At 39.9% G+C, this 27,045-nt stretch overlaps 2 protein-coding genes and 1 long non-coding RNA gene across 6 annotated transcripts in view; 1 reads left to right on the top strand and 2 right to left on the bottom strand.

Moving 5' to 3' along the window:
- LOC132391371 (uncharacterized) overlaps window positions 1-772 on the bottom strand; it is a 31,353-nt gene extending 30,581 nt beyond the window's left edge. The window contains exon 1 of the long non-coding RNA XR_009511184.1: window positions 691-772. This is a non-coding gene — a long non-coding RNA (uncharacterized LOC132391371). The remainder of the gene's footprint in view (window positions 1-690) is intronic.
- On the top strand, window positions 291-19,985 carry pdcl3 (phosducin-like 3). 4 transcript variants are annotated; one of them, XM_059964454.1, is made up of 7 exons: window positions 291-506; window positions 7,208-7,334; window positions 8,890-8,938; window positions 9,593-9,683; window positions 9,973-10,116; window positions 10,699-10,907; window positions 19,020-19,985. In XM_059964454.1, exons 2-7 carry the CDS (start codon window positions 7,305-7,307, stop codon window positions 19,154-19,156), a joined length of 660 nt encoding a protein of 219 aa, XP_059820437.1. In that variant the 5' UTR covers window positions 291-506; window positions 7,208-7,304; the 3' UTR covers window positions 19,157-19,985. The 4 variants fall into 4 exon arrangements, with proteins under 4 accessions (XP_059820437.1, XP_059820434.1, XP_059820436.1 ...); XM_059964453.1 differs by lacking the exon at window positions 291-506 and adding an exon at window positions 832-976; XM_059964451.1 differs by lacking the exon at window positions 8,890-8,938 and having other exon boundaries at window positions 296-506.
- On the bottom strand, window positions 11,781-18,978 carry LOC132391366 (general transcription factor II-I repeat domain-containing protein 2-like). The gene is made up of 2 exons (XM_059964450.1): window positions 12,470-18,978; window positions 11,781-12,384 (listed from the first exon to the last, which is right to left on the bottom strand). The coding sequence occupies exons 1-2, from the start codon at window positions 13,242-13,244 to the stop codon at window positions 12,380-12,382; spliced, it is 780 nt and encodes a 259-aa protein (XP_059820433.1). The 5' UTR covers window positions 13,245-18,978; the 3' UTR covers window positions 11,781-12,379.
- Window positions 19,986-27,045: the final 7,060 nt, after the last annotated feature.

Here is a 27,045-nt window from a genome sequence, read left to right as displayed (position 1 = left end):
TTACAGATTTAGTGACAAAATCACTAAATAAAGTATTACACACACCCTTGGAGGTCGACGGGGAAGGGTGCTACCTCCCTGAAATGAGTTTTTGCAGGGTGGGATGTCTGTAGATTAAGGGTGAAATATTCAAGCGGAGTCAGAAGGGAACGTGCTTCACTCAGGGTGGTGAGATGTGGACTAAGCTGCCGGCGGAAGTGCGGGTTCAATTGCACATTTAAGAGAAGTTCGGATAAATACATGGATGGGAGGGGTATAGAGGGCGGCGGGACTGAGCAGAACAGTTTTGGCATGGACTATACGGGCTGTCGTGTTCTCGGACCCCGTATGCTCAGGCTGATGTGACAGCTAGAACAAACTGTACTCCTTCTGCATTGTAAAACAGCTGATGAATAAAACATGGCGCACGAATAAAGTTTGCTAAAAGTCACATATCTTACACCCGGGATACAAATGAAAGGGCGAATTTGAACTATACACATGTCGATATCAGCCGAATGTGGAAGGTAAGTCCAATTAAAAATCACAAATGATAATTTATTTAAAACATCTTTATTTCAGATTTTTAGCATACATGGTCGAATGCTAGACCATGTGTTTGATATACACTGCAGATGAGCACACAGTATATCCACTTCGAACTGATTGAAATAACGAAGTGCTGGAAACCCGTGAATATCGGTCACTTACTGTAGCTGCTGGACCGGGAGGAAGTAATAGCAAATCGACGACTCATTCAGTTATTCCCTCATTAGGAAATGTTATCAGGGCCATCCCATGTAACGAAGCGTCAGACACCGGAAATTCGTGCAGCGTTAAAAGAAATCCCCTGCACCACCAGAAAAATAACTATCGTTCGTGTGGGTATTGCTGAGGGCCGGCTGGAGCGAAATCGCGTTCTCCGGGGCATCAGCGAATGTGACCTCCGGAAGGGCTGCCCTGGGTTGTGCGATAGTGATATTCCAACAGCATGCAGGTCAGAAACTTCCTCTCTTTCTGCAATTTGTTTCAATCGTACACAGCGACAAGTAAAAGTAACCTGTATTCCTGGGAATGTCATGTATCAAGTAGTTACCTGTTTCTATTGATGTTGATACATACCCCGGGTCGAAAAGCGGCCAGACTCCCCTGCACTGCGGTGTATCCGTCAATATTTTTGACGCCTTAGACTTGTTGGCTACTTTCTGACTTTAATAAGGTCCTCTTTATAAATTCGCGCCCTTTGTTCTTTCCCCTTTGTATGTAAAGTTGAAATTAAATCACAGTGTATACACTGGGATTTTAAATTGAGTAATCTACAGCTCTTCATATTTAATGTATGGAAACGTACAATTATAGATGAGACATTTAACACGAAGAAAGCATGTGTTGTTAAAATGTGGACCCACCTCTCTAGTAAACTTGGAGGAAAGTGCTTTACAGTTTGCGCTTACTGCATTCTCAAAATGAACAAGATTCCACACATTTTAATTCCACGTCCCATTCCCATTCTGATATGTCTATCCATGGCCTCCTCTACTGTCAAGATGAAGCCACACTCAGGTTGGAGGAACAACACCTTATATACCGGCTGGGTAGCCTCCAACCTGATGTCATGAACATTGACTTCTTTAACTTCTGTTAAAGCCCCTCCTCCCCTTCTTACCCCATCCCTGACATATTTACTTGTTTGCCTGTTTCCCATCTCCCTCTGATGCTTCCCCCACCCCTCTCTCTTTCTTTCTCCCAAGGCCTCCCTTCCCATGATCCTTTCCCTTCTCCAGCTCTGTATCACTTTTGCCAATCTCCTTTCCTGCTCTTAGCTTCATAACACCCCCTCCGGTCTTCTATCATTTTGCATTTCCCCCTCCCCCTCCTACTTTCAATCCTCTTAGTATCTTTCCTTTCAGTTAGTCCTGACAAAGGGCCTCGGCCCGAAATGTCAACAGTGCTTCTCCCTATAGATGCTGCCTGGCCTGCTGCGTTCCACCAGCATTTTGTGTGTGTTGCTTGAATTTCCAGCATCTGCAGATTTCCTCGTGTTTGAACAAGATACCAGCCCATTTTCCACAATAACAAGATCCAGCTATCTTGTTAATCTAAATCTTAATTTAGCTGCGGTATCCCAATCAGATTAGCATGTTAATGTAAGCTTTTGACCCCAGGAATGAATGTTAGAATATTTTGAGGTTCCTTCTGAAGTTCTGTCTACCTTGGAAGCACAAGAGACTGCAGATGCTGGAATTTGGAGCATCTTGCAAAATGCTGATAGAACTCAGTGGGTCAGGCGGCATCTATGAAGAGAAATAGTTTAATTTGGGTTGAAACCCTTCAATTGGACAGATAAGAAAGAAGGGAGATAGCTAGTATAAAGGCAGAGCAAAGCTGGTGGGTGATAGAAATGTAGGTGGAGGAGGAGTGGTAATGGTGTCAGAAGCTGGGAGGTGATGGGTGGAAGTAAAGGGCTGAAGATAGTCTTAGAGGAGTATGGAAAAAAGAGGAGGTGGGGAGGGGAACTGATGGGAGGAATGTTTGAATGATGAATGGATGCAGGGAGAATGAGGAGCGGAAGAACTGGAGGTGATGGGGGCCAGTTCGATGAGGAGGAGAAAGGAATATAATGGTGGTGGGAGGAGGGAAGTTACTAGAAGCTTGAGAATTCAATCATTGCCAGGTTGGAGCCTGCCCAGATGAAATTTGAGATGCTGTTCCTCTAATTTCTGTTTCATCTTGACTTGCTTTAAAACATTTTAATTGCAGAAAATCTACTCTTGTGTAGATAGTAGAATTAGAGTCATACAGCATGGAAACAGGTCCTTTGACCCAATATATCGAATGGGTGTTGACTAGCTAGCAAGCAAGTCCCATCTGCCTGCATTTGGACACAGCTTTCTGCACCTCTCCTATCCATGTACTCATCTAGATGTTGCTAATGTGCCTGCTTCGACCACTACGTAAATATAAGACCATAAGACAAGGAAGCAGAATTAAGCCACTCAGCCTATCGAATCAGTTCTGCCTTTCTACCATGGCTGATTTCTGACTGCTTGAATGGCAGTTAAGATTTATATTACTAATTCAAAGAGTTCTGGGTATTCTATATTGACGTCCATTTAGGAACTGGGTAATGTCAGGTTTTGTAATTGTAACTTCAAGCCTTTGTTACTTGATACGGACAGAGTTTTGCCTCCTATTATTGGCAGCGGTGTCATCTTAGTGTTTAAAACTGAGAATGGAAACAAATCCATTGTTTTCATTTAATGTCAATTAGAATACTGGGAACATTGATTTTTTTTTTGGCTGGAATGTTATGTCTGTTTCAAAGGGGAGGTTGACCTCTTTGCTAATGTCAGTATTTATTGATGCAAAGGAGTACCAAAAAATTATGCTGATGTTTCTGAATGAAGCACTGGTTCTGGAGTGTCTGTTGCAACTTCCATCATGTTGCCTGACTGCCAGTCATAGTGTTTACTTCATTAGTCTTCAATTTCAGCGCCTGTTGCAATTTTTGACAGTCATTCACAGTGAGGTAATCCTCCTTAATGAAAGACCCTTTATTGGGCATACTTTGTATAAATAATAATATCAGCATCGCAAATAATTTGCAACTATTGGAAAATAATATCCTGAGATATCAGTAACCCTTCATGAGAGGATGATATTGTGTGATAATAGCACTGATTTTTCTGAAGCCTTAAGCAATAGGACTGCTATCATTAAGCATCTATTACTGGCAACATAGTTAAATCCTCATTGTAAATGGTGACTTCCTTTGTACTATCATTTGTAATGGACTGGGAGATACAGTTCGTTTTACTTGGAGTTGGGAGTAATTATAAGATCAATTGAGATTTGGTTATTGGACAGTAAGTGAAGAATGTCTTTCTCAGACTATTGGAGCACAATCAAGTTCTTGTGCTACTTGTCATCCATACCAAAGATTTTCCCATAGTGATGAAAATTCCTGTTTCAAAATTTGGAGAGATAAAATTTGTTCCTGGGATGGTAGGTTTGCTGCATGCAGAGCAATTGAGTAGACTATGCCTGTATTCTCCAGAGTGTAGAAGAATGATAGATTTTTTTTTAAAATTTAAATCTGAGCAGTCTACAACCAGGGAAAAAAGGGAATATGCTGTTTAGATAAGGAGAGAGTAAAGAATCCTTGTAATTTTATCCCTAGAGGATTGTGACAGCTCATTTTAAATGCAGCTGGTATTGAGCACTTCCTCTTGTATTTGGAGACAGAAGAGAATCATGTGTTTGATTGACTAACCATGGCTAACTGTTGTAGAATTGAATGAATGACGGTACTAATGGTAGACAAATGTTTGTTGGACACTGACTTGAGCCTCATCTTTAGAGTTAATCTCAGGATGATGATCCAAGGAAAAACTGACCCTAACAATATGTTACGTTTGCAATATCTGAAATCACAGTGTGTGAAAAAGTAAATAGCAACTGTATGTGAAACAGTCACGTTAGATGTTGTCTATTGTCACAACTGGAACTAAGATGAAGCCAGTAGATAAATATGACTCAGAAATTTAAAAATTCATTTCAAGGAATTTGGTCATCAACGTTAAAACTTTATCAGTATTTCCCACCAAAGTGAAGTTCAGCTTCCTCCTTGAACTTTTGACAGTAAGGTAAGGGAAGAAGCTCCACAGCTTGGACCTGGAAATGAAGGAATGTTTGTATATCTGGTTTGTGAGTGACTTAAAATGGAACTTGGAGAGAGTAAGATGTTTTAGTCTTTCCTGCCCTCATCCGTCTATGTGATCAAGATTGGTGAATGTTGTTAACTATGTAACCCCAGGTTTGGTGGGCTGTGTTAGTCTAGGGAAAGACACTCTCCGGCCCGCCAAACTTAAGAAATCTCGTTTTTTGTGGATGTTGTGTGATGTTTTCCCTTGTTATAAATTAGTACCACAAAATAACAAACAGTACATCATATGCACTTAAATGATTTAGCTTTATACTTCTTAATTTGACTAGAGGGTTAGTAAAGAAAACAAAAAGGAAAGGGCCCATTTTAATGAAACAGTCCAATGCGCACGTTGGAGCTCACAGATTTCCCGTCTGTTAGTTCTCCATCGATTTCCCCTGGGCATAGTCAACTCCCAACCCCATTCCACAACCACTCAGTCCTGCAGTCTATGACCTCTCCATTCCGGCATCTTCTCTCTCCATCTACCACCAAACAAAAGTCTGCGAATACCTTCTCTCAGACCCACAAGAAAGGGACAACACTCCTGTCATTAGATGTCCCACATTCCAAAGGCCTGCTATCTCTGATCATAATCCAAACTCTGCTGCTACAGAGAAGTCATTACAGCAGGGGAACCTTACAGAGCATTACTACAGTACTGCTGATTCTTGTTTTGCTCTGGGCAGTCTTGTATACTGTAGTCACGGTGCACTATGTTGGAGAGGGTGGCATATGGTTTATGCTGAGGTAATGTTGAGATTCTTGAGTGCACTATTCAAGTAGTAGATGGAATTCCATTATACCCCATGTTGGGGTGTTTATAGGTAGTAGAAAGGCTTTGAGGAGTTGAGAACGGTTGGCTATTATTTACTGGTTATGCCATCATGCAAAGGTTTATATTGTCAGAGGCCTCCACACCAAATAAAGTGGATAACTCTTCATTTGGTGTTGAGAGCCTCTGACACCAAATGAAGAGCATCTTGGGATGAGGAAGTATTTGCCCTTGGAGGAAACTCAAGAACAGAAAGAGAAGAGCTTTAAAATAAAACATTTCTGGCTAACAAATACCTGTAGTTTTCCATGAAGTATTAAAGGGAAAAACAGCATAAGATGTGATTAAATTATTTTACAATATCGTCACTGCTGCCACATGCCAGTGGCTGCACTGCTACCTGGTCTAGTGATTGGTGTACTTTTCCTCCTCTTTTTGGGGGGGGGGGGGCAGAAAATGTTCAAGGTTAAGTTCTGTCTCCACCATATCCTGTTTCAGATGGTGGATTCTGTGTGAAAGAGACAAGGCATTTATTACAATGTGTTTGGATAATGGGATGTGTGTTGTGGAAAAGCTTGCAACGTCAGATGTGAAGTGTGATATTGTAACAACCCACCAGTGTCAAGGATGTTGAGTTGTGTTGACTGACGCCAGTGTGAGACCTTCCACACATTGCTGTGGTGAGGTGGAGTATCCCTTACACTTTTTGAACCGGCGTTCTTTGTGTTCCTACTGGACTTGAGTTTATCAAAACCGTCCCAGGCTCTTCTCCATTTTGAAGGATGAACCATTAGTTCTCATGGAGTCAGAGAGAGTATTGCTTTTCTTCGTCTGTCTTGCCTGGAGCCTGAAGTGTCTTTGAGTCTCTCGTTGTGCACATAAACAATGTGGCCTGCTCACAGAAATGATGAACTGTAGTTTGGGTTTTAATACTGAAGTGTTGGCTTCAGCAAGAATCTTGGTTCACTTATTATTCCTATTTAACAGATTTTGCAGAGATTGTATTATATATTGTATAATTATGTAACATCTGAGTTATGTGTCTGTATATTATATATACATAAAGAGTTTGTACATTCTCCGCATGACTATGGGTTTTTCCGGGTGCTTGGGTTTCCTCTCACATTCCAAAGGCATGCAGGGTTAATTGGTCATATGGGTCTAATTGGGTGGTGTGGGTTCGTGGAGCTGAAGTTCTGTTACCATGTTGTATCTGTAATTTTTCTTAAAACATTGAATTAGTGCTGTCTGCACACTACAGTTCGTTGACTGATTGAGTGATCTTTGAGTATAGTTGCTGTAAGTTCAACAATTTCCATTTAGTATTTTAAAATGAGCATACCTGGGGTAAGTTTTGTTGGAAATGAGTGCAGCATTGTATTAAAAATGAGGTAGTGTCACAATCTTGTTTGACAGTAGTCTTTTGAGATTTAATTAGATCACTCCTTACTAACTACCATGAAGTGATATCAAGGGGAAGGTGCTATAATCTTATAGGGGTATTGTGAGCGTGTTGCCTTTCTAAATCCCAAGAAGTCAATTAACATTTTACCTGTCCTTGCAGCTAAGTTCTGAGTAATTTTACCTTTTATAATAAAATTGTTAGCTGTAATTTGACCTCAGTTCCTCAGCACGGAAGCTCAGCAATGCCATGTAGGCAACATTAATATCAAACTAGTCTTTCTCTTTCAGGTGCACCAATCTACTCTTTTCTAAAACATATTAATTTACATTACTTTTGTCTTTAGGACCCAAATGCAGACACCGAGTGGAATGACATTTTGCGGAAAAAGGGCATCCTTCCTCCGAAAGATGATCCAGAGAAAGAGCATGAGACGCTAGAGGATGAGATCATTCAGAACCAGCAGTCAGTTGGTAAGCGAAGGGTTAATTGATTTGATTGGGATTGGCTGTCCTGTATTTTTAATCTGGCACACAGGGGCAGGCATGTCCTCCGAGGCACAATGCTCCTGGAATGCCCTGGCACCCTGTTTACAGCAGGTAAATTTAGGAGCAGAGACGTGCTATGTATAAATGCTGCAAATGATTTATCATTTTTAGTTGTTTCTAGCATTCAAAATGTTTCCAATTAAAAATTAACTAAAAAAAATAAGCAATAAAAACTATACAATGTTTTTCAAGAACTAATTTGCATTCTGCTTGCAATCATGGAATTCAGTGGTATCGTTGGTCCTTAGCTTATAGATGGGGAATTTCCAATCAGGCTGCGACTCTCGCTGGAGTTCTGTTACTGAATGAATAGATCCAGCCTTCTGGATCTGGTGTTAAGTACCAGGCTTCTGCCTTTGACATAACAAACACAGAAGTTTGGTGCTTGCTGCCATTCAAGTGGCTGAATGCCGTCAGGTCTCAAAGTTCAAAGTGAATTTGCTATCCAAGTACACGCACGAGTCACCATATGCAACCCTGAGACTCATTTTCCTGCTGCCTGCAACTTATTGTCGTGGTTCACTCGTGCCACCCCGCCACAATGGTCGTAGTAACTTCTGGCATGTTGCTACAGCTCATGGATGGTTCATATAATAGTCATGACTCATGACTCCAGATTTTTAGTTGTCTGCTACACACTCCACGGTTAGATGATGCGATTAGAGCTCAGAGCATCAGAGTTTGGACTTCATTCCCAGCGTCCTCTGTAAGAAGTTTGTTTATTTTCCCTGTGGAATACATGTTTTTTTTCTGGGTGCTCCAATTACCTCCCACAGTCCAAAGATGTACCATAAATTGATCGTAGTAAATTGTCCAGTGATTAGGCTCAGGTTAAACCGGGAGTTGCTGGGCAGCATAGTTCGAAGACCCAGAAAGACCTTCCACGCTGTATCTCTAAAACTAAAATAAAGTAGTATACAACACCAGTTCTTATCGCCACCTGCCAGACACACTGACTGAAAGCATGTGGTTATGCTCTCAGTTTTGTACTGATCTTGGTAATGAAAATTTTAAGTTTTTTTTCTCTACTTTGTTCTAACCTGTGTTGAGCAGAGAAATCTTCATTTGTTCCATTAGCAATTGCATGGTGAGATTGTTGTCTCCATTTTCTACCTGCATGACCTTTACTCTCTGTATGCGCTGTCTTTCGGGGAAGTGATGGGACTGTATTTCTCCACCCTCCCCCACTCTTTAGTGTCCAACTAATGAATTAAACCTAACATACAAGTTAATTTTATGATATTGACTATGAAACTACCAGGTTGTTGTAAAACCTAACTACGTTAATAATGCCATTGAAGAAAGAAAGCTTGCCTTTGCCCTCCAGACCCATAGCAATAGTTTTTTAAAATGATAATTTTAATGCCTACATAATTTTGCTTTCAACAGCATTTTCATGAGCTATTTTCTGCAATGAACCATCAGCATCGTGCAGACCTGTAAATATATTAATTTGATTTCTCCTTTGCCTAATCTGTAGATAACAAAAATGGATAGGACAGGAAATTGCACCAAAGCACCTTTGAAATGTATGTATTTAAAGCGTATGTTTGGGGGAGAAAATTCAATTAAGCTTTGATTGTGGAAGTTGTAATGTATTTACGTAAATGATAACCAAAGAGAATAATTTGAATAGTTAATTGAGTTGATTACTTAAGTATCAAGGTAATAGAAACATAGAGGTAAGGAATATAGTGCTGTGAAATGAAAATCGAATTCTGGGAGGTCATAAATCCCAGTCTTGGAACATCCCTGTACCAATATGTCCTCCCCAGACCTGCTTCTTTTACATTTTATTGTAAGTATGTTCCATGTTACCAATGTGTGCTGCTATCAGGCTTACACCACTTCGCTTGCTGGGAGAGTGCTAGCTGGGCATTCTCTCATCTTTCACGGACAGTAGTCTGGAGAGTTGGATTTAAATTGAAATCACAAGTATGAAGTATAGTCACGCGGAATTTAAGATACAGAGCCGCACTAATCTCAAGTAACTAAATAACAGTCGATCATTTAATGATTTTTTTGTAAGAAAAATGTTAATTCTAATTGTTCCCTTTATGAATGACAAAGTTTGCCGTTTCTGTTTGCAACAAAAGTGTCCTTTTACAACCGTTAACTGGCTTGTTGGACTTTCTTTTTGAATGCCTTATCTCCAGTATGATTAATGACTTTTCTTCCTTCAGTTAAAAGGTATGAGGACATGACTCTGGATGAGCTAGAAGAGAATGAAGATGAATTTGGTGAGGAAGATGAAAGAGCTATTGAGATGTACAGGTAAACAACTTGATGTTCAGAGTTATGCAAGAGCACGGTAAATACAGATCTATCCTTTAGTAAGACACTTGTGATCTAGCAACCACATCCCTTCATTTAGTAAAGTCCAGAGCTGGACCTTGCTAAATGGAGGCATGAGGTTGCTGTATCAAAAGTGTCCAAATACTGTACACAGTTGCATGACAATCCTAGGGCGAAGTAATATATCACATGCATTTTTTTTGTTTGGGTGCATTTTCTCCCTACTTAAGCATAATAATTAATTGATTAATAATTTAATCTGTTCTAGACAACAAAGAATAGCCGAATGGAAAGCAAAGCAGATGAAGAAAGTGTTTGGAGAAGTTTTGGAAATTTCTGGATCAGAATATGTACAGGAAGTAACTAAAGCTAGTGAGGAATTATGGGTAATACTGCACCTTTACAAACAAGGGTGAGTTTTAGATTTTTGTTTTAGTTCTCAAGATCTGGATGTTCTAGCAATGCTGGCTTGTATAGTCCATCCCTGGATACTACTAAAATGAGGTGGTTAAAAGCAAATAATATTTTTTAAAAACGCCTGTACCTCTGAAAGAACGGTAAGCTGCTAGTAACCATCAATCTATAGCTACATTTGCTGGTGTACTCCCTTTATTCAAACCAAATCTTAACACAAGGCAATAACTTTCTGTTCTTTGATACAGATTTAATGGACAGAGTATTATAGACAATTACGTCTGAGTTTGTAGCATGATTCTTCTCCTACTTAGCTCAACAGACTTGTTTCTCTTAAAACCTCTTCTTGCAGACTGTAACCAGTACATGTTATAGGTGTTTAAACTTTATGCAACATAAATTATTTTGGTTCAACACAGCTTATATTGTACCTCATTGGTGACAATCTAGTAGGGTTAATTTAAAAAAAATTAACACCTTGGCTTATAGCCTTAAGTGAAAAATGGATTTGTCATAACTTGTTGATTATGTAGCTTTAAGGATTTGCATTTTTCTGATTTGTTTCTTTGTATATTACCAGGATACCTATATGTGCCTTGATAAATAGACATCTCAGTGAACTGGCAAAGAAGTTCCCAGAGACAAAATTCATCAGAGCGATATCCACAACCTGCATTCCCAACTATCCAGATAGGAATCTCCCCACGATCTTTATTTACCGAGATGGCGACATCAAGGCACAGTTTGTTGGACCCTTGGTATTTGGAGGCATGAATCTAACAAAAGATGGTAAGTGATTAACTAAACAGATTTGTGCAAAACCACAATTGTCCAAATTTAAATAATTAAGTTGTATGACTTATTTGGAGAAGGTCGTGAACCCTTGCGGATTTTGCAATCTAAAATAGCTGAACGTTTGATTTCCCAAATTTTAGCTGTTATCTGCCTATGAAGAAGTGAGGATGGGGTAGAACATTACTCGCACAGAGTGATTCCACTTCTCTGAAGAGCAGAGTTTGCCTCTGGAAAGGCTTGTGAAGCATTCCAATGGGTCTTCATTCCTCTGCTCAATTCACTAGGAACCTAATATGAACTTCATCTTTTTCTACCTCCTTATCTTTTAAGTGTACACAGTACAATATTACATTTTAGACATCCTCTTTTAGTATTGCAAATTTGACCATTTTTACTTTGAATCTGAATTGTAATTGTAAATTGCAAAACAAAAGATGCCAACTTTCATCTCTGGAGTACTTTAATAAACATCTCCTCTCTTCTGAATCAGAATCTGATACTTCCCACCATTCAGATGAGTATTCGGTTTGCTGTCATCTTTTTGGGAGGTTCATCAACTTAGCCATTCAATAATTCTGGATTTCCATATCAGATTCTTCCCAATTTATTGTTGTGTGATTTACTCATTTACTTGCTATTTAGTTTGTCACTAAATTGTGGGAAGGCATGTTGCATATCTGTAATTGAAGTAATAAACTTCATGAAATGGAATGTTAAATCCTATTTTCTCATGATCACAGTTTATTGCAGCTTTAGTCAACACTTAAGTGCAATGTTCCAATAAACTAGGCCCCATATGTGATTGTGGGTGTTTTTCAGGGTACTGGTCAATATTTGTATTTAATTAACACACCAATAATAGTTCAGCTTTTCTCTAGCTTGTTGTTTGGAAAATCTTGTCATCAGAATAGTTGATGTGGGCCTGGAGAAATGGGGAGAAAGGAGTGGAGTCCTTGTGGGCAGCAGAGTGGGAGGAGGTATATTGAAGATGGCTGTGAAAGTCTAGGCTTGTTCCGAATATAGATTGCTGATCTACTCCATGACCACAAGATGCAAATAGTATAGAGGAAAGAAACAATAGCTATACCAGGGGTTGGCAACCTTTACCACTGAAAGAGCCATTTGGACCCGTTTCCCACAGAAAAGAAAAGACTGGGAGCCACAAAACCCCTTTTGACATTTAAAATGAAATAACACTGCATACAATGTTTTTTTTTGCCTTTATGCTATGTATAAACAAACTATAATGTGTTGCATTTATGAAATCGATGAACTCCTGCAGAGAAAACGAAATTACATTTCTGCATGCAACAAAAACATTTTGAACTCCAAAAAAAAAGACGTTGGGTTGAAGGTTAATTTTAAGTAAAATAATCAATGTCTATTTGAGTCCTTCTTGTATTTATGAAAAACGCCGAACTTAAATTGTCCGCCAGCAGCAAACCAAAAATAACGTCAGCCAGCTGTCAACCTGAAAAATAAAAGGACTATTTCACTGAACAATGAAAAAATATGAATATACGTAAAATAATAGGCAATTAAAATATTTATCATACTTGGTAAATGGGATTTCAGCTCCTGGACCTCAGCGCACAGCGTCTGCACATCAGGGCTGTATGATGTCACCTTCATCTTTACACAGGATCGCAAGCTGTCATCTGTGAGGCGTGCGCGATGTTTATTTTTAATAAAGTTCATGTTGGAGAACACCTGCTCACATACATATGTGGATCCAAAGATCGACAGGACTCCAAGCGCATTCTTTTTAATGTTTACATAAATGTCGGGGATAGCATTCCATGTTTCGAACACAAGTTTGTCCGGTTCGGACAGGTTTTCAATATCACTCCATCTATGATTCTGAGCAAGAACGGCCTTCTGACGGGCAACATCTTCAGGGTCTGCTGTCAAGCGTCTAAACTTGGACACCCATATGTCTTTGTCGGCTATGTCGGCCAGTTCCATCTCAAGATCAGGTTGACTCACAGCTGCCAATGCAGTCGTATTCAGTAGGGATGGATCGATGCTTAGGGGAGTGACCGGGAAGGATAATGTGTTTTTTACCTCTCTGAACTCACAGAAGCGTTTCCCAAATGATGTTTGCATTGCGATGATTGCAGAATGTAAATACTCCGAATTTATCATGTCGTGAGCTTGTTTGAACTCTCTCAAATTGGGGAAGTGAGACAATGTGCCTTTCTGTAAATCTCTGGCAAGCACAGTCAACTTGCGCTGGAATGCCAAAACATCCTCCAACATGTGCAGGGCTGTGTGTCCTTTCCCCTGAAGAGCTGTGTTCAGCGTGTTCAGGTGCGCTGTCATGTCCACCATGAAGTGTAGTTTTTACGGGCACTCTGGCTGTTCCAGCTCAGGAAAGGTGAGACCTTTGTTGCCCAGGAAAGTTTTCACTTCTTCGAGACACGCGACAAAGCGTTTCAGCACCCCCCCTCTTGACAGCCACCGGACTTAGTTGTGCAGCAGGAGATCAGAATATGCGCTTTCCAGCTCGTCCAGTAACAAACGGAATTGACGGTGATTTAAACTTTTTGCCATTATTTTATTGACAATCTAAATGACAACATCCATTACTTCTGTGCATTCCGGAGGAAATGTTTGAGTGCACAGTGCCTCTTGGTGCAAGATGCAGTGAAAAGTCAGCAGCTTTCTGTCCAGCGACTGCTGCAGTAAAGCCACAAATCCCTTGTGCACTCCTGTCATACTTGGTGCCCCATCAGTAGCTACTGACACCTGGTGGGTGGTCTTTATTACTTTGGCTCTTAAACAATTCAAGATAGCCTCACAGATGTCCTCCCCCCCCCGTGTTTGGCCTTTTAGAGGTATCAACTCAATCATTTCTTCCTGTGGCCCGGCAGAGTTTACATACCGCAGAACAGCGCAATTTGTTCAATATCACCTTTGTCTTTAGACTCGTCACAGGCAATCGAGTAGGCCACAGCTGAATTGATGTCTTTAATTTACTGTCTTCTGATGTCTTCTGCCAATTTTATGGTTCTGTCTTTGACAGTCTTTGCAGAGAGAGGCATATCCCTGATTTTCTGCACAATTTCACTCTTGTTTTTAAAGTCCGTGAATAAATGTTCTGAAATCTTAATGAAAGATTCTTTTATATATTCACCATCTGTAAACTGCTTCCTGTGCCTGACTATTTCCTGAGCGGCAACAAAACTAGCATATGTCGTTGATTTTTCAGACATCATCCACTTCTTGAAATTATTTTTGCTCAGATCAACCTTCCGCATCAGTTCCGAAACGGCTTTTTTTCTCTCATCTCCATCCGGATATTTTTGAGCAAAGGCTGCGTGTTTATTCTGGAAATGTCTTGCGACTTTTGACTTTTTGTTGTTTGCTAGTTTCTCATTGCATATTAAGCAGTAAACCAGTCTCGTCAGCAGTGAAAGCAAATGAATCTGCCCACGTATCATTAAACGTTCTGTTTTCTTTAGTCACTTTTCTTTTTTTAGAATTCTCCATAGTTAGCCTACCTTGGATCGAAAAATTAAAGAAATCGCGCACTGGCGGGTGTCAGGCATTGGCCATGGTGACGTATATTAATAGCGACAAAAAACACATTTTATTTAGATTGTACAAGATCACCATAATCTTCAAATTTAGAATTACATTTCAAAAACTAACAAACTAACATAAAATACATTTTAATTAAATACTCATCATTTATTTTCCAAAGCCATAGGGAGCCGCAGCACAGAGATGAAAGAGGCGCATGCGGCTCCGGAGCCGCGGATTGCCGACCCCTGAGCTATACTCTTATTAACTAGCAGAATAGGTTCAAAAGGCTGGATGGCATATTGCTTTTTTTTTATGTTTGTGAAACAGATTTGAAGGGATTCGGAAGGGAACAGTCAGATACAAAGCATGTGAAAAGGAGAGTAGGATGGAAATTAGAGGCAACAATGAAATCGGAGTTTCGCGTGAAGCAGCACCAATGTGACTGTGCATGTAATAGAAAATTGGCCTGAGGCTACATCCACACTACGCTGGATAAATCCGTAACCGAAGCTTTTTCTCTTCGTTTTAACACTCCTTCCACACTAAAACGGCATTTTCGTGCCCTGGAACCGGAGCTTTTCAGAAATGCTTTCCAGGGTGGGTATTTTTGAAAATGCCGCCTGGGCAGATCATTGTGGACGGGGTAACTGGAGAAATCTGAAAACGCTATCAGACAGCAGCGTGCTATTTCATTGTTTTCTTGAACGCAACCTAACAATTTCAGAACAGACGGCAATGAGACTGAAGCCAAAAGAGTTAGAAATGTACTCACCAAATGCTTTGACCCATAACTTACTGAATAAGTAAGTATGCTCACTTTGCCCTATTTTCTGTCCTTGCTTGTATGAAGGTGATTTACTTATTTATGCAAGTACTTCTCTGACAATAGATGCGTAACAGCCTGATGTAACATTGTATGGAAATACAAGATAACACTGTGTTACGTATCCCGTAACTGGATAACTTACCAGCAAAGACAGAGTTCCGTTGAAGTCTGATGTCACGAGTCTTGATGAAGCTTCTGTGAAATTGGGGGAGCGTTGGTTCCCTCTCCCCGATGTTAGTTAAAAGCGGATTTCTGTTATTCCAGCCACAAATTCCAATCCCAGAATCTAACGCACGTGGCTTCCTTCAGAATGGCTTCCCGCTACTGCGGGAACACTCTCTCGTGTCTTCTTGGTGCGTCTGAGGGGGCTGTCCCCCTGAGACTCTCCTTTATACTTCCTCATGGGGTCGCAGGTGTCAATCAGGTTGGGATGATGCAATCTCTCTCTCAACCAGCCCACCTTGCCCGAGGGCTTTTCACGTGGTCTCCATGAGACAATAGTCGCTGTCGTCTTATTCTGCATCCCGGGTGGGATGTGCAATTTGGCATGTCTCTCTCTCTCTCTCCCCTACTGGGTCTACTGACCCCCCCCCCCACCCTTCGACGGGTGCTCTTGCGATTCTCACAAAGGAGGGGGCTGGGATCATAACAACTGATGCAGACATTAAAACATTTATACATTTAACAAGGTGCTTTATTAATGCAACAGAATTGGTCAGTTTTTCAATGTTCGTTGTCAGCCGGGTCAATCTGTCCGTGAACTCCGTCGGTTGCCACCGTACGCTTCAGTATTTGTTTTTTTTTAACTTTTAAGTTCACCTGCGCGAAAGCCAACAGCTTTCTGTAGTTTTAAGTTTTTCTAGTCTGTAACTACACAGACGCGCACTTTTACGGTGAGATTCGACACCAAGCGTGTCGCTTGTTTTCGGTAAATATGTCCTGTGCATGCGCAGGAGGAGGGAATTCGCCAAAATCACCATTTCAATGTGGATAGAGATATTTTCAAAAACGCATAGTGTGGACGCCTATCGTTTTTATGCGAAACCGAAGTTTTCATTATTATCCGGTCTAGTATGGACGTAGCCTCGGTTGGATTGAAACTCTGTTCCACTGTCCTTGAGGACGTGGGTATAATTTGGGTGCATGTGAGTTCCCTTAGCTAAGATTGGTTGCATTTGGGAAATGTGTGGTCATTGGGAACTGGTTGTACCTATGTTTCAAAAAAAATAAAGGACCCTCAGGCCATCCTAGTGTGGGATGGACTAGATGTCCATGACAAAGGTGAACTGGTCAGAACTAGAAAAATGAAAACCTGAAATAGGAAGACTTCAGAAGAATTGGTTGTGCAAGGGGAGAAAGAAAGAATGAGAATAGACAAATACAGTAGCTCTGTTGATAAGCCTTCTGTAGATCTTGGGCAGGAGCTAGATGTTGTTGTGTCTGTTTCAATGACTATGAAGCTGATGACTGTGCAGGAAATGGGTTCCGTCACTCAGAGGTCCGCGAAGCAACAGTGTGCTGGAGTCAAGATCCATTGAGAGAAGTATGAAGAGATGTCCACGAAGTAACATTTGGTCTGTATGAGGTAGACATTTGTGCACAAACACATGCCAGCAATGTCCTTTGTAAACCGGTTTGATAATATTGGGATCAGTCCTTGAGCAGAATGTTGAACTTCAGAATGAGTAAATGTGGGGGAATACCTGATGTAAACATTGTCACTGACCTTTCCAGAGAGAACCGGATGCTACAATTAAGGGTATTGGTGTATTATAAATTCTGCACATGGGAGAAACCATTCTTGTTCGGGTAAATATTTCTGATCAAAGAAATGAGCAGAGTTGAAGGTGTCAGGTGAGCTTAACTTCATACCTGGTGGGACATAGTGGAATGAAGTTAGACCCTCTACTGTAGACTACTGATTCAGAATGAGAACAGGAGAGATGAGGAGGGAAAGTGAAAGCACAGCAAGAGATGGACACAGAATGTGGGATCATGGGGAAGTGAAGGTGGAGAAAGATCAAGGTGAGCTCAAGTGCAGTTGAGGTTTGTGGTCTTTGATATCTGAAAGGAAGAAGTCCTTAGCTGAAACATTAAATGTGTTGAATGATAAAGTGGAATTGCAGACCAAGATTGCTTGAAATGGAATGAATGAATCCAGGATATGTGTGTTGATGCATGACTTTGGATATGGACTCTGGGGAGCAATGAAAATGGTGATTCAAGAAGCACAATATCTTGAACATGTGATCAAGATGAATCTTAACAATTAAGAATGGGATTTTAGTTAAATCTGCTTTCAGATGTGCAAGTGTACTGCTCTCCTTGTGTGTGAAGTAGGAAGTATTCAACTTAGCAGTAATCTAAGCTCCAGGTACTTTATTTGGGTAACATGCACACCTACAATTAAGTAAGAGTGAAACTGAGAACAAATCAGAAAAATACCTTAAGTTCTTAATGCCACAAACTTACAATGATTAAATCACACACTCTTACAAATTGGGAATATGAAGCCAGGTTTACAAGTTAAATATCCAGTTGTACACAATATGGGTAACCAAAGTTGTAAAGGTTGCAAGAAGGTTAACATCATGTAAGCATTTATTGTATTGCCATGGCTGGTCAATCACTATACCAATAATCGGTGTAAACTTGCTTCAGTCTGACTCAAACTCTACCAAAATGAAATGGCTACCCTCACGTGATCCAACTGAATTTCAAATTTAGAGGCGGCAGTGCAATTAGAATTAAAGTCAACAGGGTTGTGGTGGGGGTGACTCAGGTCCCCAATGATCTTTCGGGCCCTTTTTACACATCTGTCTCTGTAAATGTCCTGAATAGTGTAAAGTTCACACCTACAGATGCGCTGGGCTGTCTGCACCATCCTCTGCAGAGTCCTGCGATTGAGGGAAGTACAGTTCCCATGTCAGGCAGTGATGCAGCCAGTAAGGGTGCTCTCAATTGTGCCCTGGTAGAAAGTCCTTAGGATTTGAGGATTCATGCCAAACGTCTTTGACCAACTGAGGTGAAAGAGGTGCTGTTATGCTTTTTTCACCTCATAGCCAGTATGTACAGACCACGTGAGATCCTTAGTGATGAGTATGCTGGGGAACTTGAAGCTGTTCATCCTCTCAACCCCAGATCCATTGAGGTCAATAGGGTTTAGCCAGTCTCCATTCCTCCTGTCGTCCACAACCAGCTCCCTTGTTATAACCATATAACAATTACAGCACAGAAACAGGCCATCTCGGCCCTTCTAGTCCATGCCGATGCTTACCCTCACCTAGTCCCACTGGCCCACACTCAGCCCATAACCTTCCATTCCTTTCCTATCCATATACCTATCCAATTTTACTTTAAATGACAATACTGAACCTGCCTCTACCACTTCTACTGGAAGCTCATTCCACACAGCTACCACTTTCTGAGTAAAGAAATTCCCCCTCGTGTTACCCTTAAACTTTTGCCCCCAACTCCTAAATCATGTCCTCTTGTTTGAATCAATGTTGTTTTTGCAACACTGAGGGAGCGGTTGTTTTCTTGACACTACTGTGTCAGGGTGATGACTTTATTACACTGACTATGTCAGTGTAATGCTATATCAATGGGGGAAAAATGTAAATCTGTAACTTTATGCCATAAGTTATATAGTGAAGCTTTTTGTGGGGGTTGGGGGCAGATATATACATTTGAATTACATAGTGTAACTTTTTTTTGCTTCTCTTTCCCGTTGCATAAATATTTCATTGAAGAACTGGAGTGGAAGCTGTCATGTTCTGGTGCAATCAAGACTGAACTGGAGGAAAATCCAAGACAACAGATTGAAGATAAAATGATGTCATCCATCAGGACTAGTGCTCCAAAGGACATTGATTCTGAAGAGGATTAGTTGTTGAAGTGCTATGGCAGTGGTCCCCAAGCACCGGGTCGTGGCCCAGTGTTTGGTGACCACTGTGCTATAGGACAAATTTTCTGATCCGGTTGTTATCAAATAATTCTGATATAAAGTGTACCTAAACTGTGCCTCTTTTGTTCCTTGAGCTTCACTGTTGGTGAATGCAGAATCTGCAAAAGTGGAGCAACACATTAAGCGAGAATTTAAAATATGAATTAAGAAAATATTTGAAATTTTAAAGTAGTAACTTGGTAAAGTCTGTTTTTTTAATTAAGGAAGATGGGTTTATCATGAGAAATAAGGCATTCTCATTCAAAATAAAATGATGTAGATGCTGGAAATCCAAAGTAAAACCTAAAAAAATATATATACATCTGTGGAGAGAGAAATGGGTGGTATTTCAGGTCAATCATTTTTACTTGCAAAGTGAGTGGAGAGAGAGCAAAGAGGAGATTCTTTTGGATATTGGAATTTGTCATTAGACCCCCTTTTTAGTTCTTTCATACTGGTCGAAAAATTGCAAAACGTGTGGAGAGTAAAATGGCCTAGGGTAGGATTAGTATGAAAATACCTGATAGTTGGTGTAAACTTGGTGTGCAAAGGGCCTCATTGTATGCTATAGCAAGTTCTTGATCATTTGGCCAGGTAATATCTGTAATTGTTATTTTAATGATTCTTGTTTTGTGGGCTTTTACTTAAAGTTAGGACACTTTCTGTGATGGCATTTAGTTGTAAAATCTAGACATACCATCCAATGCCAATACCTCAACACATGTTAAACAAAATGCTTCAATTCATTGCAATAAAATAGGGTCAAAGAGGAGTTCATAGTCTGGATTTTAATGTAAGTGCGATGATTGAGCTTTTTATGGGAGATTGCTAAATTACTTTCTCAGGATTACTCCATGGATGGATTTTCCCCATTCCTCTGGTAATTTCATATTTCTCCAGACACATGGTTGAGATTTCTCCACCCTTATTCAGAAGGCAGCACCACTATTTGCATTGCTCAATATGTTTGAGTCCCTACTAAAAAATGTGTAATTGCATACACAAGAATACAAATGCTGGAATCTGAAGCAAAGAAAAAAAAGCTGCTGGAGGAACTCATTAGGTCGAGCAGCATCCGTGGAGGCAAAGCGATGTTTAAATTCCAGATCTGATGCAGAGTCTTAACCCAAAATGTTGACTTTCCCTCTTCCATCACAGTTGCTGTTTGATCCACTCAGTCCCTCAAGTTGTTTTTCTACTTATTTATCTGTATAACACCATTCATGTCCCTTTTAAGACAGTTGATTCTTCAACCACCTACACCTACTAATATCACGTACTCCTTCCCTCTTCATTCTCTCTGCAGTTTCAAACTCTTCACAGATGTTGTCTAAACCTGGTTAGTGTTTGAACTTGTTATCATACTTGCCGAGTCGCCTTTTCTGAAATACTGATGATGACTTTTTAAATAAAGTGTTTCTAGCTGAATTGAGCCACACCAATGGAAATTTCTGGGAAATTTAAATAGTGCATTCAGATAGCTTGTAAAAATTGACAATTAATGTGTTTGTATATAATAAACAAGATATTGGCCTCTTTGAAGACTAACTAAAACTCCAATTGTTGCAAGCTCCTGAAGATGAATGATTTGTTCAAAAGTAACGGTGTTAGGCATTTTTGAAAAGAATATGCCAAGTGCAAATTGTTTAAAATCCCTTTTTTTGTACTAGTTATGCTGATTTCACTTTGAAGTACAACTTGTGAAAAATATTCAATCATGTCATTTAAAAAAATCTAGAACTCAAGTTCTGGCATTTGAATCTTTTGTGATTTTTCAAAATGTTCTTTTTGTTTTAATATTCAAAAATCTTCATTTTTTTATTCTGTTGTAAAGCTCTTTAAATTTCTTATTTTACTGGTGATATTTTGTTCTAAAACAACATTGTTAAATTAGAGAACAAACAAAATGAGTGTATCAATTTCCAAAATCTGTTGTCCTCACACTGGCTTCTCAGGACCCCCTTTGTTGGTCTTTTCAGTAAATCGAAATTGCATTGCCTCATGGATCAGTGCAGGTGTTGGAGAGCAGGTTATTGTGGAAGAAGCAACTGTGGAACAAAATTGAATGATTCCTGCTGGAGAGAGTATTTTATTGTGTGATGTGAGTACTCTAGACTTAGTACATTGATACTCGGAGAAAGATTAAGATTAGCTTTATTTGTCACATGTACATCGAAACATGCAGTGAAATGAGTTGTTTGTGTTGATGACCAACACAGCAGCCCACAAGTGTCTCATTCTTCTGGCACCAACATAGCATACCCACAGCATACTACCACGAACATGTACGTCTTTGGAATATGGGAGTAAGTTAGAGCATGTCAAGGAGCTCATATGGTCATGGGGAGAATATACAAACTCTTTACAGACGGCAATTGGAATTGAACCCAATCTTACAGCTGTGACCGTAAAGCATTGCACTAACTGCTAAGCTATTGTGCTGCTCATGATGGGGTCCCTCCCCAGGTTACAAAGGCTTGACTTATGAACACCCCGACAAATGAATGATCTGATTTAATAATTTATGCCTATAAAAAATTTTCTGCTGAATCTTTTTAAACAATGCTTGAAACAAATTAACCTTCTCTTACTTGCAGCCAAGATTCAGAGTTAAAAGTGAGGCAAATCAGATAATTTGCGGTTGGTTAGGTCAGAACCTGACTCTGTTGCAGCATGCTTTGGACGTGATGTTTGTGATTTGAACCTTGTGCCAACTGTTCAGGGACTTGTGTGGAGATGGATTTGCCAGCTTCTGTAGGGCTGAAGTATCTTCCGCTGGGTGGGAATGGAGCATTTCCCTGTTTCAACTTGCCAAGCAATTGGGTCAAGCCAAGCAGAGCGGTGTGTGCTGAGCAGACTAACGGAGCTGGTGAATAGGGCTGATTTCTGCTTTTCCAGCACCTGCCTGTGTCCCATTGGTTTTTCTTTGATTTGTCCTCCCACGCACAGTTTCTGAACATTTCTAACAACAAAACAAAAATCAGATTATAAGCAGTTCTCAGAAACCAAGCCCAATTGTACACCAGGGATTGCATGTAAGTAATGCCCATTTAGGTAATTGTTAGGAGCCATCTGTGGAGTCATTTAGAGTGAATTTGGTGCCTCCAGGAATGAAATAGGATAAAAATCAATAGCAATGCGAAAAGGAAAAAAGTTCAGGTGTTCATCAGCCAAGAACAATATTGTGTTCATTGAGAGCCGATTATGTTCAATTATGCCAAAATGTCATTGTTGTTTTACTTGTGTGAGCTTGGTTAGTGAACTGAATTGCTAAGTGTCTAAGAAACTATACCTTCACAGAAGTTGCAGCTGCAAGAGGGAGATTTTTGACAGATTTCACTAACAGTTAAGTTTTAAGTCGTGCTGTTCACATCCAGGAAGGTAGGCAATGGGGTAGGGCCTTGTGCTTTCTTGCATTGTTGAATTGTTTTTGGTGTGCTGTTCCAGAATAAAGATGGATCCTTCGCACTCTTTTGCTCCATCTTAATTAAGAAGGGAAGTGGAATTTAAAACTCAATTCATCTTCTGAAATTACTCATTTCTGAAACAATATATTTCATTCCCTGATGAATATTTGGTGCCGTCTTGAGATTTTAAAATGAACAAGTATAAGATTCCTGGGCCAACTAGTTTTCTTTTGAGAAAAATACTTAGTCTATCACCTTGCAATGAAGTAACAAATATTGGAATCGTGGGAGTTGTTTTATTACATAAAGATTTAAAAACAAAAAGACTTGCCAAATCGAAGGGTCTTGGCCCAAAACGTCGACAGTGCTTCTCCTTATAGATGCTGCCTGGCCTGCTGTGTTCCACCAGCATTTTGTGTGTGTTGCCAAATCTATTTCTTGTTTATGTCACAATTTCTTTTCTTTCTAATAAATTATTTAGATCCTTAACATTAATATTCACCTATGACCTGTTTTTCAAATTATGCCTACACAATTTGAAATTGCCCTTTCAATTGGTTTCTGAGTCAATAGATACTTGATCACAAAAATCAATATTTTAAGATTTTAAAAGAAAGATCTTTTACTTTGGCAAAAGGACATAACTATTTTTCTGTAATTGTCCTTTATATGATATGAACAACACAGATTGATGGCATTGGTACTGCCTATTTATTTAACCTTGCTTTTAACTAACATCGTTTTGACTTTTATTTTCATGTTTGCACTTTATCCCGTTGTAAAACACTTCGAACTGCATTGCTTATATGAAAAGTGCTCTGTAAATAAATTATCAATAAGATCGATCTCAAAATCAGACGCTGAATTGTGGGCAGAAATAAATCTATAAACCCTGGGAGAGATTTCATTCCAACAATCTTTTTCAAAGATTGGCATTTTGAAACAACATTTTTCAAGGGCTTTTTCTAGTTTTCTAGGGCACAGGGCAGGAAGGGAAGAACCATGCCTTTTCTGTTCAAATGCAGTGGAATTTGTAAATAAGTTTGTTGGCTTTTGCTCTGAGACCTAGTGGATTTGCTAGTCTGTCAATTACAAAGTCTTTCACAGCCAATGTTGTAAAATTGAACAATCTTTAAACAGGAATAAACTAACCGGTGATCTGCCTTGTAAAAGTGGATTCCAAAAGGCTCTGTATCTGTTGCCAAATGACTTTTTAATTACCTTTTTGCAAGGAGGTAATAGTATTCTATGCAATGATCACACTTGATAGAAATACCTAATATAAGAGGGCATAATGTTTAAGGTGTTGGGTGGGGGGGGGAGATTAGAAATAGTTTTTTTTGCATAGAGTGGTGGATACATGGAACATGCCGCCAGGAATAATGGGAGAGGTAGATGCATTACGAACATTTAAGAGACTCTTAGATAGGCACATGGATGAAAAAAATAGGCGGCTATGTAGGACAGAAGGGTCAGATTGATCATGGAATAGGTTAAAGGGTTAGCACATGTTATGGGCCGATTGGCCTGTATTATGCTATGGTGGTGTGATGGTGATAGCAGCTAAGATGTGATGGACTTTAGATTGGTGATACATCTCTTTGGAGCAACTTCATCTCCAAGCTGTACCAACTTCACCCTTGGGAAATACACAGAAGACAATGAAGAACAGTTCAGCTGCGAGACAGTGGATAAGGTTTTATATTGCTTCTACATTGATGGCTGCCTTGTGTCAGTGTCCTCTGAGGAAGAATCTGTGTCGCTATCATGACTTTGTATCCATTTGTGCTTAAGGCAGCTTTCGACTCATAAAGTGGATAAGCAACAGACAGAGGGCTCGCTATGGTATCAGAAGAGTAAAGAGCGAAAGACATGAAGGATTTGGATCAAGATGCACCTTTAGAGAGCAAGACTGAAAAGGCCAAAGGTCAGATTAGCCGAGGTGGTTTCCCAGTGGAGATGCTCAGAAAAGCTGAAATAGAGATCATTGGGCTTTGCCAAAGAGAAATTTCCAGATAAATTCTCAAGTTTGCAAAGCACATAAAGTGTGAGAAAGGAACTATATTTTCAAACTCAATCTATTACTTGAAGATGGTGGCTTGGGAGTTGGTGGACGGCTTAGTAGGGCAGCCATGCCTTTAAACGTCCTGTGATCCTGGCAAAGTATCTCCATACCTCAGTCATCATTCTGAGGAATGTACAGCAAGAAGTGGAACCATTCATAGTTAAATGATGCCCTTCTTCAGAAAGGAATTAAATGGATTTTTAAACCACAGCTGGCTCACATCTTGGAGTTACTTGGGAAAGATTGATCAGCTGTATGTGAAAGGTCCTCAATTCCACCATGAAGGTACAGAATCTTGATGAAGAGGGTTTCCACACAGTGCTTTGTGAAGTACAGGCTATTATCAATGGTCACCCAATTACTAAGGCATCCTCCAATCCCAATGATTTGGAAACACCCAACATCCAACCACCCGATGCTTCTGAAGACCTCATCATCCTTACCACCAGGAGAGTTCCAAAGGAAGACATTTATGTCTCATCATAGATGGAAACAAGTCCAATCCATGTCAGACTTGGTTTGGAAACAGTTAGTTAAGGAGTACTTACCACAGTTACAGGAACATAAGGAAGGGTCAGGCAGAAAGTGTAATTTCCTCTCAGGAGACATATGCGTATAATTGACAACACTGTGCCTCAAAACTTATGGATCACAGGAGGAGTTAATCATGTCTTTCCAGACAAAAGGGGATTTGTACAGTAGGTGTGCATTAAGATCATGACCAACTGTCTGGACTGGCCTATAATCAAGACCTATCTTTTACAGGAGGCAGAGATTTGAGAAGCTACAGCTCTAGAAGCTTCATAACTTTAACTTGACAGAGTGATGTTAAGGTCAATCTGCACTGGGCAGAGTACTGGTAATCTCTGGCCTTGGTAACTACTACACGACTGGAAGAAGAAATGAGAATATTGGCATAAATGTTAAGATGTTTATACTTGAAGATTTCATGTCTCCTATTTTAGTAGTATGTAGTTGTAATTGTTACAGTGTAATAATTAGGGGCTGGGATGTAGGAGCCATGTATCTATTCTCTGTCTGCCTATATTGTATTTTGTGTTGCGCCTTTATTATGGGTTATGGTAATCTGTCACATGGATTGGGGTGCGGTAGAAACAAATGAGTATAGTCATGTATTCACACTTTGTCCTAGTTAGTTTAGTTGAGAGGGAGTGAGCCGGGGATTATATTTTTTTTTGTTGACCGCTGATGTAGGAGCCATGTATCTATTTTTTGTCTGTCTCATATTTATTGGTGCATTTATTATGCTACTCTGAAACCTGGCTTGGGGCGCAGCAGAAGCAAATGAGTATGGTTACATATTCACACTTGTGCTTAAGTTAGTTGTTTAGTCTAGTGGAGAATGGTTGAGCTGCAGAGAATATTTTTTGTTGACCATGAACTGGGACATTATTGGAATGCTAACTCGATTGCTAGCTTTGCTTAAGTATGTAAAAACGCTAATTCTGATATCATTAATTAGATCCTTAAGATGGGGGCTTATATGGGAGGCAGGGTTTGCAGGTCAGCACAATGTTGTGGGCCGAAGGGCCTATAATGTGCTGTACTATTCTATGTTCTATGTTTAAGATTGCCATATCAATAATTTCATTTATTTATTTTATTGCTATAAGATCATTTGTCTTTGCAGGTTTTGTAATAAAGGATCTTCTTTGACTTTAGAGCGTTGTTATTTGGAAGTGTGTATCGATCCCCTGGTGCTTTTGTTTTGTTTTAAAGTAACAACTACAGCTAATTTGAATGCTAATTATCTATAGCTATATCACTATGTCTCTCATTTGGTTATGCTAATTTCTAATATCACTATAAGATCATTCATCTTTGCCGGCTTCATAATAAAGGATCGAGCGTACTTTTTTCGACTTGCAACTCAGTTGTTTGGAAGCATATCATACAGAGTCCCTCACTCAGTCCCTCAGTGGTTTTGGTTTGTTTTCAAGTAACTGCTACACTGTCTGTGACTTCCCATGTTGCCCATGTTTGCTTCATCCTCTCTTTTGAATAATACTTCATCTTTGGGGTATATCTATCCAGTGCCTTCTGAATTGATCCCTGAAATTCCAGCCATTGCCGCTCTGCCATCATCTCTGCTAGTGTCCCCTTCCAATCAACTTTGACCAGCTCCTCTCACATGCCTCTGTAATCTCTTTTACTCCGCTGTAATACTGATACATCTGACTTTATCTTCTCCCTCTCAAACTGCAGGATGAATTCTATTATGATCACTGCCTCCTTTACCTTAGCTCTCCAATCAGATCTGGTTCATTGCACATCACTCAATCCAGAACTGCCTTTCCCCTAGAGAGCTCAACCAGAAGCTGCTCTAACAAGCCATCTCA

This window comes from Hypanus sabinus, chromosome 3, assembly GCF_030144855.1.
Source record: "Hypanus sabinus isolate sHypSab1 chromosome 3, sHypSab1.hap1, whole genome shotgun sequence".
Taxonomy (NCBI): Eukaryota; Metazoa; Chordata; class Chondrichthyes; order Myliobatiformes; family Dasyatidae; genus Hypanus; species Hypanus sabinus.
Note: the sequence above shows the minus strand (reverse complement) of the source record. Positions and strands in the feature narration are given on the sequence as shown.

Bases quoted from the DNA above. Each gene is read 5' to 3' on its own strand.
- pdcl3 (XM_059964451.1), top strand. The intron at 7,335-9,592 runs GTAAGCGAAGGG...TTCTTCCTTCAG, and splicing joins TCAGAACCAGCAGTCAGTTG to TTAAAAGGTATGAGGACATG. The intron at 10,908-19,019 runs GTAAGTGATTAA...ATTTCATTGAAG, and splicing joins CATGAATCTAACAAAAGATG to AACTGGAGTGGAAGCTGTCA.
- LOC132391366 (XM_059964450.1), bottom strand. From the start codon at position 13,244: ATGGTGGACATGACAGCGCACCTGAACACGCTGAACACAGCTCTTCAG.